This window comes from Lepisosteus oculatus, chromosome 8, assembly GCF_040954835.1.
Source record: "Lepisosteus oculatus isolate fLepOcu1 chromosome 8, fLepOcu1.hap2, whole genome shotgun sequence".
Taxonomy (NCBI): domain Eukaryota; kingdom Metazoa; phylum Chordata; class Actinopteri; order Semionotiformes; family Lepisosteidae; genus Lepisosteus; species Lepisosteus oculatus.
The window spans coordinates 8,438,116-8,456,015 of NC_090703.1; the positions used below are offsets into that span (position 1 = coordinate 8,438,116).

General features: G+C 42.9%; 1 protein-coding gene across 5 annotated transcripts in view; it reads right to left on the minus strand.

Annotated features, from left to right (window-relative positions):
• The window catches only part of LOC102690474 (EMAP like 5), a 71,974-nt gene extending 54,891 nt beyond the window's left edge, over positions 1-17,083 (minus strand). For 4 of the 5 annotated variants that reach the window (XM_015350287.2, XM_069193156.1, XM_015350283.2 and 1 more), the window contains exon 1: positions 16,106-17,081. In XM_015350287.2, coding sequence (XP_015205773.1) covers positions 16,106-16,302 — 197 coding nt within the window. In that variant the 5' untranslated portion in view covers positions 16,303-17,081. Of the gene's footprint in view, positions 1-16,105 lie in introns of all 5 variants that reach the window. The other variant, XM_069193158.1, reaches the window with a different exon arrangement.
• Between the last annotated feature and the right edge of the window lie 817 nt (positions 17,084-17,900).

A 17,900-nucleotide genomic window follows, 5' to 3' on the forward strand; every position in this document is an offset into this window, starting at 1 on the left:
TCTTCCAAGTGCTGAATGCCAGCTGCATTCACATCGTGAGATTCCTGCTCAGTGCAGCTCTCAGGTGGAATCCATCAGCAGTCTGTACTGTGCTTTTGTGCTCTGAGGAATCAGTGTGGTTGAACTAAAGAAACAGAAAAGGTGAAGGCAGGGCAAAGGTGATCCACCTCACAGTTCATTAGCATATGTCTTAACTCGTGCACAAAGATTGATGCTTTGAACTTAAGGTAACAGAGCTTTCATCTTATTATCCCTTTGGGTGTGACTAACAACAGACCATATAGTTATCTTACCAAGCCAGTAGAATAGTATTTCCCATTTCCTTCAATGTCTTATGGACACCTACTGTTTTTTTCAGAATTTACAGAAATAGCTGGGCTATGAAAATGATGATTCTTTGTAAGAATATTCTCATAACGTTTTTCATTTCGCAAAGATGTACTGTATTAGGTGGTAGTTTGTCCTGTATACCAGTAGTGCTTCTAAGGTATTAGATGTGCTATGTTTGGATAAGTAAAGTACTTCCAATGGCACTTTGTTTTTATAACCATTGCTTTATTAAAATTCATCCACTCATCTGTCATCAAAAAGCCTCTTTTCCTGGTGAGTCCTGTGGCAAACCCAGAGATTATCCCAAAAGTACAGGAACATTTTAGAACAACTGATCAAACACAGACAGCGTGGATTAGTAAACTCCACAAAGAAGCCGTCCCAGCCCAGAATCAAACCCAGGACCCAAGAGCCTTGAGGTACCAGAGCCCACTGCCAGACGACCATGCTGCCCTCCTTAATCTAAGATGGTCTTTGATGAGTAGGCCAGGTTTCAAGAATTAATATGTGAAACTCAATCTGAAGATGAGTGTTGATGGGTTTCCTGCGTGAAGGCCAGTCATTAAAGGCAGAGACGGAAATTCAGTATCAGTGCCACAGAGCTGCCATATTTACTCATGCTCCTTAACGAACAGGTACTAATAACAGGTCTCTTCCTCAAACAGCGGAACAGGTAACACCAGCAAAAAAATAAACCACATAAAACAGGAGAGGAATTTTTAAAGTCCTTGGCCTTGGATATGCCTGGAAACTGATCGTAAGTGTTGGAAACACAGCCTCCTGGTCATGGAGAAATTCCCAGGACACGACTCACAGTGAGACCAGTGTGGGTCAGGGGGTCAGTTCCATTTGCTCTCAATAGCTCAAGCAGACCCTGAGGAAATGAGTCTCATACACAATTCCCATTCCCAATTCCCAGTGCATTTCCCTGTACACAACTGTGGTCCTCAAGGGCTGCAGTCCAGCAGGGAGTTTCCAGCTCTCCTAAAGGTAACAAGCAGCAGGTTAACTCTCCTGCCATCTTGGTCTGTAGGACGTTTAGCATAAATGTCCTTGACTTTCACCAACATCTTAACATTTTTTGGTACATATAAGACTGAATGCATTTTGTTTTACAGTACTTTCCCCCCACCCCCAAAGTTAGCTATAAATACACACAATTGACAGCATGTACTGTACATGTGCCATTATCTATAGCTGACGAGAGTCACGTCTCAGTTGCAGGAACTGCAAATGTATGGAGAGATACATATCTGAAGGTGCCCTTTAAAATATCCTGACACATCAGGGCTGCAAACAGTGAGCTCTGTACACCTTTACAGCATCTTGCACGGCACCCAGGCGGGACCTCTAGGTGATTCTGTAAGGGGGCTTCACTGGCACAGAATAAATCAGTTATTTTAAAAGTCACAAAACGAAATTGAAGGCTCTGGCTTGTAAAGCTTAACCTGGTCCTCTCGGCAGCAGTAAGGATGCCTGTGACCTGAAGCAGCTCTGGCCTGTTCAGGCACTATTAACAACCTTCCTCCCTTTTACTTTAACAGCAGAAAATCAAAACACTTAATAAGTGGAATATCAAGTATTAAGCTGGACAAATCTGCTTCATGCACTAGGTCCTACAATGGCTCAAAATGTAGTTGGTCTGCTTACTTACTGTATCTGTGAAACTGGATCATGGCAAGTTTTTCACGTGTTGATGACTGATGAATGACTGCAGAGATGACCAGAGTTTGTTTTTACCGCGACCAAGCTTATAACTTTTTCTTGATTTCGGTTGTATAATGACTTCTGTATAACGCCTGCATTGGTCAGTCAACTGTGCACATTGCCTGAGAATCCATGGTCAGCCAACATAATTAGCAAGCAGTGGAAGAGAGCATCCCCTCTGTGAAATAATAAGAGTACATAATTCAATATCTTCAAGAATTATTTCTATTTGTTTGTCTTCTTGCGTGGAAATATGACAAGAGTGTTGAAGGCACTGCAGCATAAACTTTAGGTTCCATAATCAGGTGTTGTGTCAGACAAATTGCTGATTGCAAGCACACCATGACAGGAGAACAGGAGGACAGGCTGACCGTTTGGTTGTAAGGAGAATTTCCAGGCGGCAAATCTTCAGTAATATCATTATGACCACAGGGGTGGAAAGAAACTACAGATACTCTGACTAACGCAAATTTCAATGAAATGACCTTGATTGTGAATTCAAAACACTGGGTGGCTTTTATACTGGTGTGTTTCTCTCAGTAGTCTACAACAAGTGAGATAACATTTTAATATGAGGGAAAAGCTCTTTCATCAAGTACTGTATGCATTCTGGGAAAACCAGCACCTTATCTTCAGTGGCAATGAAAGGAAAATAAGAGGCTCACTAATGTACTATGTCCTGCTGACCCATGAGGCTGTGACTCAAGACGTTTGTGTGGGGTCAGCCATGTGTTGGCTGCAAAGGTATAAAGGGTGATTCCATGCAGAAAACTAGAAAGACATTTTTAATTCACCTTTACTAGTTTAGTGACCAAAGAATGTTCTAAAAGTGCGCAGGAATGGCGGAGATGCTTCTGCAATCCAATTTATTTCCATGCTGAACCACAAGACATTTCTGCCTCGCCACACAAAACTGGTCATTACAGGGGCCAAACTTCATTTATACTTAAAAGCATAATGAGAGGAACCTCACAGCTGTCCGCCGGGTAGTTTTGTTGTGTAATCAAAGGGTGGTTCCTAGTAACCCAACAACAAGGGGAGGCCCTATCCGTAAAAGACTGGTCCAGCAGATTCTCTCTCAGTGTATCTGCAGATTACAGGAAACAGCTAGCCCTGTTCAGAAACACCACACAGCACATACTAGAGAGCCATCATCCTGTGATCATCCCCTTCTACTCATTTTAATTAGGAAATGAAATATGTTCTACAATGTGACTCCAAACCTGTGTGTAACACAAAAGATTAAGGCAACAGAGCAAAATAAAAACTAACGGGGAGAGAATGAAGACTGAACTCGCACTCTTCAGATGTATTCCATCTCCCTGAAAAAAAAATGGTTAAGCTGTGCAAATACGTGAATCATATAAATAAGTAAAAACATTTTAGATGTCTTCTTCGCTTGCTTTCATCTCACATTACACTTCTGCTGGGGCTTTGTGCTCACTGTATAAAAAAAGGTTATTCCCAGTAGACAAATGTGTTTCCTTGAACATAAAGAAATTCAAGAACTTCTTTTTTTCTTGTCGTCTGCCTTTCATTGACTCAGAAGATCAAAGAATACCTGAGCTGCGATGCTGAACCCCTCCATCTCTCTGACACCATGCAGTTTGCAGAAATGAACGGCCTTAGTGCACCATCTTCGAAACCAACACAGCAAAAACAGAGTACAAGGCTGGTCTGCACATTTTCACAAACCCTTTTTCGAAGATTTGATACTACTGTTTCCTTAAACCTCTCGTATGCGTTTTGACAGATCTTAATTTTGGGCATATGCTTGCTTCTGTCAGCCGCCAGCTGTTGTCAAGACCTCTCTGAGAGCACGGTGTGGGTTAACCCTTCCTGGGTTAGGGAAGCAAGCTGAATTCTGTTTGAAGACAGTCACTGAAAAAAAGATCGCTCCCAAACAATTACAAGTGAAGCTCTTCCAAAAAAAAACCTCAGAGCAGCTGTGAGCTTTGCACAATGTAGAAACAGCACACCTGTTTACTATAAAGAACCCTGTTGCAGGAAATGGGAAGACAGCATCAACCTGTAACAAGGTGGAAGACATACTGTTTCTTCCCGAGATCCCTTCACTGATCCACATGCTCGGGAAAGAGCACTAGAGTCCCAGATTCGTTTTCTTCACCACACTGGGCTCAGCCCTCATGAGAAAAGAATTTCTTGCCAAGACAAAAAAAAAACCCAGCAAAAACCAGATTAAATAGCAAACAGTTCCCTGCAGGATTCAGAGTATCCTCACCAATGGCTGTTACTCAAAGTCAGAGAAGAGGGTCCCATAGCTAGCAGCCACATCCCGGTTGCTGGCTCCTCCTCCAGTTGGTGCAGAACCTCCAGCAGGGGGCTGTGCTGTCTGTCACGTGGTAAATGGGAGGAGCTTGGGGGTGGGCGTGGTCAGGGGAGTGTCCCTACACTTCCTCATTCCCCCCGCCATGTGACATGTCCAGGAATCGTGACTGCCACTGAGGAATCACAACATACCTACCCCAGTCGGGAGGGCCAGATCAAAAATAACTGATTATAAATTCCTTAAAAATGTCAAAGTGAAGTAAAAAGTGAACCTCCGCTTAATAATACATGACAAAAAAATAAAGGGGTGGAGAGCAAGTCTAAAAAGTAGACTGGAAAGACACAAAGAAGATGAAATTGCTTAATTATTTACCTAAAGGGTAACTCCACCTAGCCACTGCCCTTTCAATAACCCTTTATCTACTGTGACAAAATGATACCCTGCCTGCAGCAACATGAGCTAAATCTATTGAAACCATGACTGTTTATTGAAATCAAGCCTATTCTCACATTTAGTTATAAATAATTTAGAATTACCACATGCTCCTAAAATATTGGGACCTCCTTTTTTAAACCTTTTACAGCAGACCACCAAGTGCATCTTTTGTCTGCAGTTTTAATAGAACAAATGCTGTCCCCTCGCAGTCCTTTAGGCGCAATAATATAACAGCTTCAGTGGCACATTTATGAGCTAATGACAGTAGGTAATCCTTTTAAACAAATTAAAGAAATCCTCCTGGACTGCTCCCTACTGCCTCTTTGCAAGTTCTGACACTCAACTGAACAGCAGTAGGGGTACGTTCCCATCACGACCCAAGTTATCATATTGCAGAGAAAAAGGCTTTCTTCAAAAGGAAAATGGAGATTGGTCATGGCTACATCACAGGAATGCACTGCACTCAGGTTTTCTTGCATCAAAATCAAGACTACAACAAAAAACAATTAACTTCACTCAACCACAGTGCATGGTACTGTCATCACCAGCACGCAGGTTCATTTGTAGTAAGCACTAAATGGACCTTACTGACAGCCCCAGCGTCTCGATTAAACTGCTAACATGACGTGCTTTTCAGAGATTCATGTGTTCAACCAGAAGCAACTCTTTGCCACGGTCAAAAAGTAAATACAATCAAATCTGCTCGACTCGTATTCGAGTCTAAATATTGACAGTGGAATCGCGTTCGGTCTTGTGGCAGAGGGTGGTCCACAGAGGAACTCCCGCACACAGCCAAGGGAAACATCCACTGTCTCCCAGTGCAGCTGCTGCAAACAAGTATGGGGTTAAAATGGAAGAACTAATAGAAAAATGAAACGAAACAAAGTCCAGCATGTGTGAGGAATGCAGACGCTTACTGTATTTATGATTAGGGAATAGTTTTCCACCCAGTGTAAAAACAAAACACTTGGTTAATTGATTTGCTCATGTGTTTATTTATTGTGAACAGCAAATGTTTAATTGTCTTACTGTACTTTGACTAAGCATCAGTTTGTGGGATGAGAAGCTCTCCCATCTGCTGTGCGTTACAATAAGTCTCAATTCTAGTCTTAGATGACAGAAAATGACAGTTCCATCAAAAAGCTAAATAAGCAAATATATTCTGTCCTTGTTTTTTTCAGGCAAGCTCGGCCTCTACACCACACCCATAAAAATCAACAGATTTTTTTCCAGTCCCGCTACATGGGCCTGCCCCTTCGTCTACAGTGACTCCTTGGCTGCTGTGCCTGTGTTTGCACAGGGTGGCAGGGAACCAGTTTTGCATGAGGAGGCCCCTGAAGTCACTCACCACCAACAGCAAATCCTCAATCGAGCCACGGAGAGTCTGCAAGCCAGGCTTGATCCCCACTAAAGCAGTATTCACCTTGCTTGCTCTTGCCGGGGATTATAAAGAAGGAGGAGGATTAGCACATTTCTAAAAGTCAATTTCTATCCCCCTTGGCTTCTATAAAGCACCTCTAATCCACTCATAGATAAGGCAGCAGGTTCGCTGTCATCCTGCACCGGAGCACTGCAGAAATGAAACACCACCAAGACGTTGTGAGCAATTAGCCAGGATAAGTAATTGCGTGTTTAGGAAACAAAAGAGAGCACTTCTCCTTTTTTAAGATACTTGAGGAGAAACATGAGTAAAAACAGCAGGATCGTTAATGTATAAAGGAGATCCTTTTAGGTTCCAAGGCGGACTGGTACTGTGTTGGGTAGCACTGGTGCCTCACAGCTCCTGGGTCCCGGGTACGATTGTGGATTGAGGTGCCTTCTGTGTGGCGTTTGCATTTTTTGGGAATGCCTGCCCGGGATTCCTCCGGGTGCTCCGGTTTCTGCCCACCTCCAAAGACATAACGATGAGCTTTTCTCAACCGCCATGGGTCTGCAATGGACTGAGGTCTCATCCAGGAAAAGAGCTCTCTGTGTTCTCAGTCCCAGCTGGCACCACACTTGGTCCTGCGGCTAAAATTTTTAAAGCATGAAACACAGAACCTTTACAATAGGCAACAGATTACAAGGCTTTTACAACAGCAATGTACTATTTCTTTTCTTAAATATTAAGGACTGAGAAAACTAGGCAAAGCATTTAATACAGATTTTATTTTAGAGTAATATTTTTTTTAGAGAATACCCGTAAGGAAATGGATTATTATGGCACCTAGCAACTGTTTTGCGATACGTTTAATGAAAAGTTAAGAACGTGGTACCAATAGCAGTGAAAAGAGGTCTGAAATATTCTGAACGAAGGTACGAAAACCTTTAGTTCTGCTTTTACTTCACGTATGACCAAAATGAAAATATAAAGATGTTTTGATCCATATTGCTCAAATACGCTTTGGCATATTTAAAACATAGCAATGACGCACATCATACAAAAAGAGAACTAGTCTGTTGTTGTACATGCTATACATTTTTCCATTTCATCTTCAAAGCTGCTAAAGCTTCAGAGTCCCAGGACACCTAGAATACAAATACTCCCACCAGAGCTAATGATAGCTCCCGCACATCAAACAATTATGGGTCACATCTAATTTGAGTAGACACTGAGGACTGCTTTACCCAAAAGCACGTTTTGACGTTCTTTCTTAAGTCCAAAACCAGATGGGAATTGATCTCCATAGTAACAGTCTTTTCATAAAACTGGGGCACATATAGATAGATCTAAACAGCCGAGGAAGGAATTTTGTCCAAAACCTCCTTTTTCAAAAAGCATTTTAATCTTCTCTGCAACTTGCAGTTTTCCTTTTCTTTCCAATCATTTCATTTACAAACAGCAGGCCAACTTACTCTAAAAACTTCTCTAGAGATGGTGGTTGTGAAACGGCAAAAATGTAGTAATATTCGTTCCCATAATTCATAGCAACTGCATGCTCTTAAAACACACCAAAACCTGAATCCGTGTTCTTTGCAAAGTAGAGAGACACACACACTGTGATCACAATTTTGGGGATGACCACCCATTCCCATAGGTGTCATGGGTTTAGTTCAGGTGACTGGAAAGGCTGTGATGGTGTGTATGACCTAGCTGTGGAAACGTTTATTTCCTTTGGCATGTTTTCTAGCATTTTTCACAGTGTTCATGGTTTCAGTGTTTAGTTTTCACAGCTCCCACATTGAACATAATGAAAGAGGTCCTGAAAGCTCTAGCTTTGAGCAAATTGTAAGCATGCCATGCCATTAAATGCCTCTATAAATAACACCGATGTTTGATAGCATGTAGCAGACTAGGCTTGAGGGGAATGGGAATTTCAGAGTTTTACCAGGCTTCAGAAATCATTCCTACAAGACACTGCTGATTCACAAGATGATCCCGGCAAAGGTGATCTGTTAAATTCACATCTTCTCAAGCAATCTGATTTGGAGTACCAGAACAGTAAAAAAAAATAAACGTGGCAGTCATTCCATAACACAGTCCAGCAGGATCAAGGCTGTTAATTAATGTTGTGGACAAATTAATAAAAAAAAATTGAGCATTCAATAAATTATTTGAGGTTTTAAAGGAGATAAGGAGGCTGTTAAAGAGACAGGGGGAGGACAAGTAATGCAAACAGACAGTGCCGTGTTGGAATATTGAGGCATCCCCAGAAACAGCAAGTAATGCAGACACACTGCAGACCCTCATTGATACTATTAGAATAAAGAGCATCAGGAGCCACAAAGGATTAAGGATTACATTAGAAATGAGTGCGTGTGAGCACACATGGCTTACAGATGGGCACAGCAATGGATCATAAAACAGAATGAGCTGCAGAGAGAGAGAGATGGGTTTTGCTTCTCAGATTAGATCCTGTGGCTAAATGAAGCCTAGCCCCCTCCCCCTTCCTCTCAAAAATGTAAAAAAAAAAGCTTTGAGCACACAGCTGATGTAATAGTAGAAAAATGAAGCACACTTTAATTAAACACAGTGCATGACTCCCCGTAAATGAAATCCTACTCATTCCTCCTCTTCAGGCTTCCTACCGTCCAACTCAACCTTGTTTGCTTCCTCGCTGTCCTGATGTCACACTTTTCCTCATGCTTTTGCACAGAAAAATGCCGTTTAGTAGTTCAGAAAACAGCCCCTTAAAGTCTAAGACACAAAACTTTGCATTCAAGTTGCTGAATATCCAACAGACTGGAGCATGTAATTGTCACGCCCTCTGCAGCCAGAGGGCGCTCCTTCTCTGTCCTGTCCCTAGTTTCCGGTCTGCTGTCCTTCCTGTCCCTCTCTTTCCCTTGGGCTATATATTTCCGGGTCTTGCACTCTGTCCTTGCTCAGCATTGAGGTTCGGATGTCCTGAGACCCGCCTAGCACCAGGGCGCCCCACGTCCGCTCCCTGAGGGCATAGGTTTCTATACGGCATTCCTGAACTCTTTGCACTAATGAGCCCGGGCCTTTTTCCCGTCTCGCCCCTACGCATATGGGTCTTTTTCTGCTCTCCTGCTCCCCACGGTTTGTCACTTTGGACGTCCGTGACAGTAATGTCAACTTGCTCACCTTCTTGTGCTGGGAAAATCCTGATCTAGGATTATTTTTGTACACATATACAGTAATTGCACATCTGCAGTATCTTCAGGTTATAGTATTTTAACTGTTGTATGTATATATATCCTTCCTGACAAAAGACCTTTTTAACACAACAGCATCCGCAGCCCCTTGATTTCAGTCCAGCTGTCCGTATACAGTATAGACCGTGTGGTCCAATTTCAAGAATAACAACCCAGGTGGCAGCCAACAGCTTTCACAGGGTTGCAAATAACAATCTGCCAGAGAAAAGAAGATCAATTCATGCCTGTGGATTTTTTTTCATAGTTTGCAAGAAGTAGACCAACAAAAAATAAATATATATATATAGCAGCAAAAACAAATTGACCAAACACATTTACAAAATGAACAAACGGTAACCCGAGACACTTATCTCTATAGAAAAGTTCAGTATATGTTTAAATAAATTCTTATGCTGATGTGAGTTTATAACGTAACCTTGGATTAACCCATTAAGTAATTCTGGGTCTGGAAAGTGCAAAAATACTTCAGCCTGAAAGCTGAAACAGATGGCTAACTTAAGACAAATATTGATATATTTTTAAATTACACCTACCACCCTCTTACCCAAACATCTTTTCCCAGTTCCCTGCTTTCTACAGAATATAATGACTTAAAACATAAGAATATCCTATTTATTCCTTCACTGGGTTCACTGCATCATATCGCTAGACCCTCACTACCTCCCAAGATCACCTTTCTGAATCCACCTTAAGATATACAGAGGTAAATCAATGAAAGGTTGTCCAAAAGACACTGAAACAGAGCTATGAAAAGATGCCACTACAATGGATGGACAATACCATTGTGTAAGTAGATCGTTGAGCATCATCAATAACCTGACCTGACCGCCATACTGGCATGTCTCTTTAAATTGGAAACCATCAGCACAGAAAACCAGCATGAATTACCTGAGTGTATCTGTGCCGAAGGCCCTGTCTTTCGCACATGAGTTAAAACAAAGTGATCTCTCACATAAAATCTGGAGAACAGAATGAGAGACTGCTCTACAAATGCTGGGCTTTAATTTTCATTTCAGAAGCTGTGGGGGGAAAAAACAGATGTAACAATCTAATTACAAAGCAATGTAAAAAAAGTGATTCACATACTGATTATTAAGGCAACCACAACATGGATGATTTATATAAACTGATTTAAAAACAGAGTGGACCAAATCTCACTCGAAGATACAGAGGGATTAGCCAAAAACTGTAATCTGCTTATTCAAGCTGTTTATTGGTGTTATTTAAATACTGGAAACACCTGATTTTTTAAAAGAATTGTAAAATGCAAAATTCTTCAGAAAGAAAAAAAAATACTCTTCTTGAAATCTCTTTAAAAACTGAAGGATAGAATCATCATGAGACCAAAAACAAACCAATAACAGGTCAGTTTGAACTACAACTGCCCTAAAGGTGATCACAGCTCTCACAGATACACGGCCTGTAAGAGCCTGATGATTTTGTGCAGAACCAGCTTCACTGAGAACAATCTCAGGTTCAGTCCAGTTCCTGCCTCTGCTGCCTCCCAGCTTATACAGTCACTATAGCCATCACACCTGTTTGCCTGCAGTGCAAGGATGTCTGCCTGTTCAGGTATCAGGTTCTGCGATCTATGCAAAACTGTTTTCTCCAAAACACAAGCTTTTTCAGCTGGAGGAAAACCACTCACTGATCTAGCGTTTCTTCATTTTTTTTAGTAAAGAATATACCTAGTGCAGTAGATACTGTGTGTGCAATACTAAGAAAACGCTGTTGTAAAGCGTACCTAGATGGTCAGAAAAGCCACACAGCTGTGGTTCTGATGTACCAGAAATGACTTTGAAGGAGAAGTGGTGTTGCTTGGCCAGCTGGGATGTTAAGCATAGAGCCCTTTGTGTAATCAACACGTTTTTGTTTCTTTAGCCCCATTATCACACGTCCCTTTGCCAATTCTCTGTCTTTTATCTCTAACCTGGTTCCCTGCCTCCTGTTTCTGCTCTCTCTCCACACAGAAGAGGCTCCACAGCCAGCGCGCAGAGTTTTCTCTTCTACTCTATTTGGAATTCACCTCTGCTTGTTCCTGTGCAGCTCACACGCTCACCTCTTTCAAACGCACAGATGTGAATAAAAGAGAAATTATCCACCCTTGATGTCGTAATTTGATAGGTGCGCATGACATATGTCCCTAAATTCTTGCTGGGTAGTAGAAAAGAAAAACGCACTACCTGTCATCTTGCCGTAGAGAGTAATGTTCATCTGCATTTTCATAATGATCTCACCTCTCATGTTTACCTAGCGAGACACCTCACTTTATAGGAACCAAGCAGAAAAAATAGATATCTGACTTACGCGACATGTTACAGAAGCTGCAAGGGCCACATAAAATAGAACAAAATAGATTTGTACTGTGGGTAGACTAGAAATTTAGGTAGACGATACCTGTCAGATTAGAGTCCTGACTTGCGTGACTCTACTAATAAGAAGACAAATGTGCTTCACTCATCGCAAAACCTACAAATGCCAAAGCTCTGCAATCAAAAACAGAATCAGGAGTCACTTGAGCAGTATACTGGTCCCTGTGTTGTGCTCATAAGCACAAGGAATTGTTTTCGAATGTGTAACGAGAGCTCAGTGGTGTTCGCACAGAGGGGTCCAGGCCATAAGGCAAACCCAGGTGACATCCTCCCATCGCTACATTAATAATACAGGAGGGAAGCCGGCTGCCACATGCCAAGGCTTAAGCTTAGCAATTTAGAATCTCCCAGCACAATGGTAAGAACAGGCGCCAAACCTCAGTGAGAGGTCTCTGTGAAAGAGCCACAGACTTCAGCTGGAAGACCTTCTCTGAATTTTGCTGTCAAAATAGTTAAAGGGCAAGTGTACAATAATGCATGTTACAGACAGGCCTGTGGATATCAGCTTGGGCATGTTTGCATGTGGCCTAATGTGGATGCAACAGGGATTTTATTTTAGTGACAATTAGGAAATGTTCTCATAACTTGCAAAGATGTACATTACTTTTTTTTTCCTTAACGCTCGTTTGTTCCCAACGTACGTTTCAGTCTACATTCCAGACATCACAACCTCAAGCCTGGGTCCTCTTCACTACCGAATTGTGACTGGGATTTCTCACGAGCCCATCCTTCCATTCTCAGAAACCTCTTTATCACTGGGCAGGAGCCTAACCTGACAGGCACGCGGCACGAGGCAGGACTAGACTCTGGATGGGACACTGGTCCATCACAGGGCACGTGCACAAGTGAGGAAAATTTAAAGATGCTGATTATTCAGGCTGTGGGAGGAAACAGGATTTCTCTCTGAGGAAATGGAGAGAGGTGCAGACAAGGGGGAATTGTGCAAACTCCGTACTGAAGGCAGTCCAGGCTGTAATTGACCCAGGACGGAAATGCTGTGTGGCAGCAGTGCTGTGCTGCCAGTTCACCCCAGCAGTGGCACAGTAGTGGAGCAGTAATGCATGCCCCTCTCCTACAGGGGGCACTGAACCTCACACACTGCTGAAGAACCTACAGTGTCAGGAGATGAGTGAACAAAGTGACAGATAGGTGAGGTGGAGAAGCCTGTCCTTACGTCCTCCTTCTCCCCTTATGGGTACCGGTAGCCAGCAGTCATATCACCCTGCAACTCACAACTGGCAGCCCACTGAAGCTCAGCAGGTGTGAGCCTGGTCAGTACCTGGATGGGAGACCTCCTGGGAAAAACTAAGGTTGCTGCTGGTTAGTGGGGCCAGCAGGGGGCGCTCACCCTGCAGCTCATGTGGGTCCTAATGCCCCAGTATAGTGACAGGGATACTATACTGTAAACAGGCGCCGTCCTTCGGATGAGACGTAAAACCGAGGTCCTGACTCTCTGTGGTCATTAAAAATCCCAGGGCGTTTCTCGAAAAGTGTAGGGGTGTAACCCCGGCGTCTTGGCCAAATATCCCATTGGCCCTTACCAATCATGGCCTCCTAATAATCCCCCTCTATGAATTGGCTACATTACTCTGCTCTCCTCCCCACTGATCGCTGATGTGTGGTGAGCGTTCTGGCTGCCGTCGCATCATCCAGGTGGGGCTGCACATTATTGGTGGTGGAGGGGAGTCCCCATTACCTGTAAAGCGCTTTGAGTGGAGTGTCCAGAAAAGCACTATATAATTGTAAGGAATTATTATTATTATTATTATTATCCTGCGAGCCCAGATGTGGAGACACACCGGATCCCAGGCTGTGTGGGTACACAGCAGGATACAAAATGACTTGCAATTCTGAATTGTAGAAAAAACAAAGGTATTCTGGTTAAGCACTTCTAGTCAGTCTGGTACAATTAGCATTCCTTGCTTACTAATTAACTTACTAATTAAACTAATTAGCATTCCTTGCTTACTTTCCATCCCAAGAGGGTCACATATTAATTTTCCAAAATAAATCCTGATTTTTTTTTTTTTAAAAAGCCCAAAATTACACCTCACAACATGCACAATTACACAGGGCCTTTTTGGATTCACACTGTATACATTCAACCCAATTTCCATATTTATTGGGCCTTCTTTTAATCTTGCAGTACAGACAATTACAGGACTGTGCACCACAATTAACTCCAGGCTGGACAGGCCTCACTAATCACACTGTTCTGCCTTTTCAAGTCTGTTTTCCACAGCCTGCAGAAGTGCTGCTAGCATTGAAAAGGGCTGTGTTTTATCTTTCAAGGCAGGATGGCAATTGATCTGTTCCCTATTACTGCAGTTCTGGTCTTTGTATGGAAAAACAACATTAAATGGTTGTTATTGAAAGGCATGTTCCTTCATACAGTAGCCATAAATTAGGCCTAACTCTTTTAGAAATAGGAAAGGCAAAACAAGATTAGCTCTTTATTATTCCTAAGTCATTCATAAATCAAGGGGATTGTGTTAAATATAATGAATTATGGGCGATGTAACCAATAATGCGATTACAAGAAATTAAATTTGTCTGAGCATCCTTCCCAGTTTCCAAGATGCTGCAGCTTTTTCTGGTACCATAAAACGGACATCCTTTGACCTGTTAAAGTCTTAACAAGAATTACGGAGGTAAACAAAATAAACATTTGAAATTGGAGTCCAGCCCAGGAGGACGGGGTGTGCTATAGGACTGTGTCCTAGTCATCTTCTGTGGGAATAACACTGGACAGGAGGAGCCAAGCTCACCACAGCCATGCAGTGGTTGCTACTCAATACGTGGCATTGCAGTTGTGTCCAACATGACAGTATCAACCCCACTCTTTCACGGGGCCGCCCTGAAAATGACTGCCAAGCACCATGTCTATCCAATGGAAATGACTTGCGTCCAAGATAATGGGCACAGACTTCTCTAATTCCAAATGCCAAGTTGCATGGTGATCTTGCAGAATTTACACAAGCGTGCACCACATTATACTTTAAAAAAAAGCGTGCAAGAGAACAACATGCGCACGGGCACACAAGCGCACGCGAACGGCACAGGGAATCTGGATGACACGGTTTGGTGCTGCTGTCGCCGGCAGCGCTGACCGCGAGCGCGCTGCCCCCCCCGCCCGCCCGCTCCTCCAGAGCCGCACGTGCGGCAGTCTACAGCTCAGAGTCCGGTCTCGGGCCTCTGTGTGACACTCGCGCGCCGGGCACTCTCACTTTCACGTACACAGCGCGCACCCAAACCCCACATTAAACCCACCACAGAACCCACACAAACAGAGGGTGTGCAGGGCACTTTCAAGGACTCTGAGTAAATTACACACCATATTCTTTGCGTCCCAGAAAACACGCTCCCTCTTCTTAACTACAACGACTACCGACTGATGAGCAGTTTGACTCTGACCCCTTAAATATGCGAAGCAGTCCTCAGTGTGTTACAACACGGATCTTTGAAAACGATCATTTTACCTGCGGTACCGGGAGCAAGAGAACATATTCATGTCAGCAACCGTGTTCGCAGATCTGCCCAATCCATCTCCATCTCCATCTCATGTTAATAATGTATAGCATTAACTGTACATCATGTCTAGGTTCACATTGCTAAATTACCGTCAAGACACCACCATAAAGCCATCATAGCGGAAGAACACGGCAAAGCCATCAGAGACATAGAGGAGAAAACAAGTGTGAAATGTTTTTCGAATGTGATACCTTATCTGCCTTCTGATACTGTAACGGCCTGTTATTCTAAAAGCAGTCATGTGTCGACGCTTATTTAAATAAAGCAAACGCAGATGATGAGATTAGATGAACACAGGTTTGTAACGGTCATCGCATTAAAACTGTTTATTGTAGTTTCACAATAACGTCGTCTTGGTAAAGTGATAGGAAGTTGCTACAGAAAGCTTTCTTAAAAATGAACAGACGTGGGCTTTTGAAGAACGTACAGTACTTTTGGGCAGAAGCGAACACGGACAACTAACATCCAGACGCAGGGAGCAAGGCCTTATTTAATTATATTTTTTCCACAAAGGAAGGCTTCTGTACTTCATGAAGGTTAACTAAGAATTTGTATACCGTCTAAGATTAACCCTCGGCGTTTTTGTTTTATATTTGCGGAATTAATTATTACTTTCCCCCCAGCTAAACGAGATAAAAAAATAATTATCAAGTATCTGATTAGCTTACAACGCAAACACCTACATACGTAGTTACAGTAAAGGTGGGCAACCTTGCTTTTCCCCGGTGTATCTCAATAAAAGAAGGATAGTGATTGCGGGCAGTATTTTGTTTTCCTTTTCCAGTTATACACGGCAGAGGCATAAGAATTCTTTTTAAAAAAAAAAATCTCGAACGAGGCTTACCTGATTATGTCATCGTTGTGTCCCAAATAAAATTTTTGCTTGTGTTCCCTTGTGTTATAAACTACCCCCACTCCGGCGACGAAATAGACAATTTCCTTCGCCGCCGTGTAGTACAGGTTGTTGCGGCACTGGTGTCCTCGGTAGCCGTAGACCCATTCCAGCCGGAGGTGACCATTTGGAGCTGTTCTGTCTCCCATGTCCTGGTGAATTATTTCTTTTTTTTTTTAAATCTCTCTGACGCAAGAACTTATTTTTTCATTTAACACACTCTCAAGTCCTTACTCTGACCCTTCCCTGCTGATGCTGGTGCACCTGCACTTTTGCACTTTATAAAACGACATTTAATCCGGAATAAAACACTATTTAAATCAGTTTAAGGTGCGGTTTATATTTTCAAATACACTGTCATCACTGCATCTTTTTTTTATTTTGGGTAGGGGGTGCTTTAGAATACCTAAACACTTCTCTAATAGTACAGCCCAGGCGCACTCCCCGACCACTCCAAACCTGTGTGAGCAGCTGAGCTCAAGGCAGACTCCAGCTCCTGTCAAATCCTATAAACATGGGGTTTTCGCATTAGTTTCCAGCACCGCCCACAAATCCATCTTAACCGCTGACCGATTAACGAACTGTCCAATCAAGTCCCCAGAGAACCGCGAGGCAAATAAGGGAAGGTCGACTGACCAATAGCAGCCCATCAGAGGCGGGGCCTAACGCCCCCCCCTTCGTCTTCGTCTTTCTCCAATAGGGAGCGGACGGGAGGCTGTGAACCCTTTCAATTGATGCCAAAGGGATGGTACCTTCTGTGGATGTCTCTGTATGTAGGCTAGGAACGACAGCCAGATTATATAACCCTGCCGTATGCTCTAAATGTCTTCATCCCCCCCCCTAGATACTAGCAATCGATTAGTCAGTGTCTATAAACCATGTCAGTTGCTACTGTTGTTGCATTTTACGCCCCTCGTTCGTGCTAGCAAATGTTACCTGGAGGCGGCACACACAGGCACGTAGTAACGGCTGTTGCTAAGGACGTGTTGCTGATGTTTTCCACACGTCTGTCTCTATTTACCCGCCCCGCCGCAGTCGTGTTAGACTAATTGCCTCCTGCGGTGATAATTCGGTGACATGTGAACTTTTTAATAACGACATTTGGCGAAAAGGTAAATGCTGATACGCTGGTCGCCGTGGTATGGCTAAAATAACTATGGGCTATACCAAGAGTGCCTTATGGGACACCCCCCGCTGCCGGGATATATAAGCTCTAGTTCCAATTTTCTGTAGTCTTCGGCGTTATTGCAACTTATTCGAAAGCTTAGCCACTTACACGAGTGCGTTTAAATCCTGCTTTAATCAGCGACACGCAAGGCGCCCTGTCTCTGTTGTACACTAGTTACAGATATGACTGCATCGTAAAATCACTGCCCTCACCAGACTTGCTAGAGACTCCGAACCCAGTCTGTAGACTTGCACAACTTGCAGTTCTGTGCAGTCCCTGACAACATACAATAACGAACTTTTCCAAAACATTTCACAATGATTATGCATTAAACCCGCCGAATAGAATAAATGTGTCTCTTCCCCCTCTCAATTTAGGAGACTCATACTACAAAACGCATTCAGCACCGGGGCAATTTCATTATTATATACAGAAAAATGTTACAACTCAATCCTGATTCTTAAGCGTTTGATATGGCAAATACAGCCTAAATGTGTCAAGTATTTTCTTTTTGCTACAAGAAAGGGTGAATATAAATCATAAATGCAAGTTACAGGTAAAGAATTACAACCACAATGA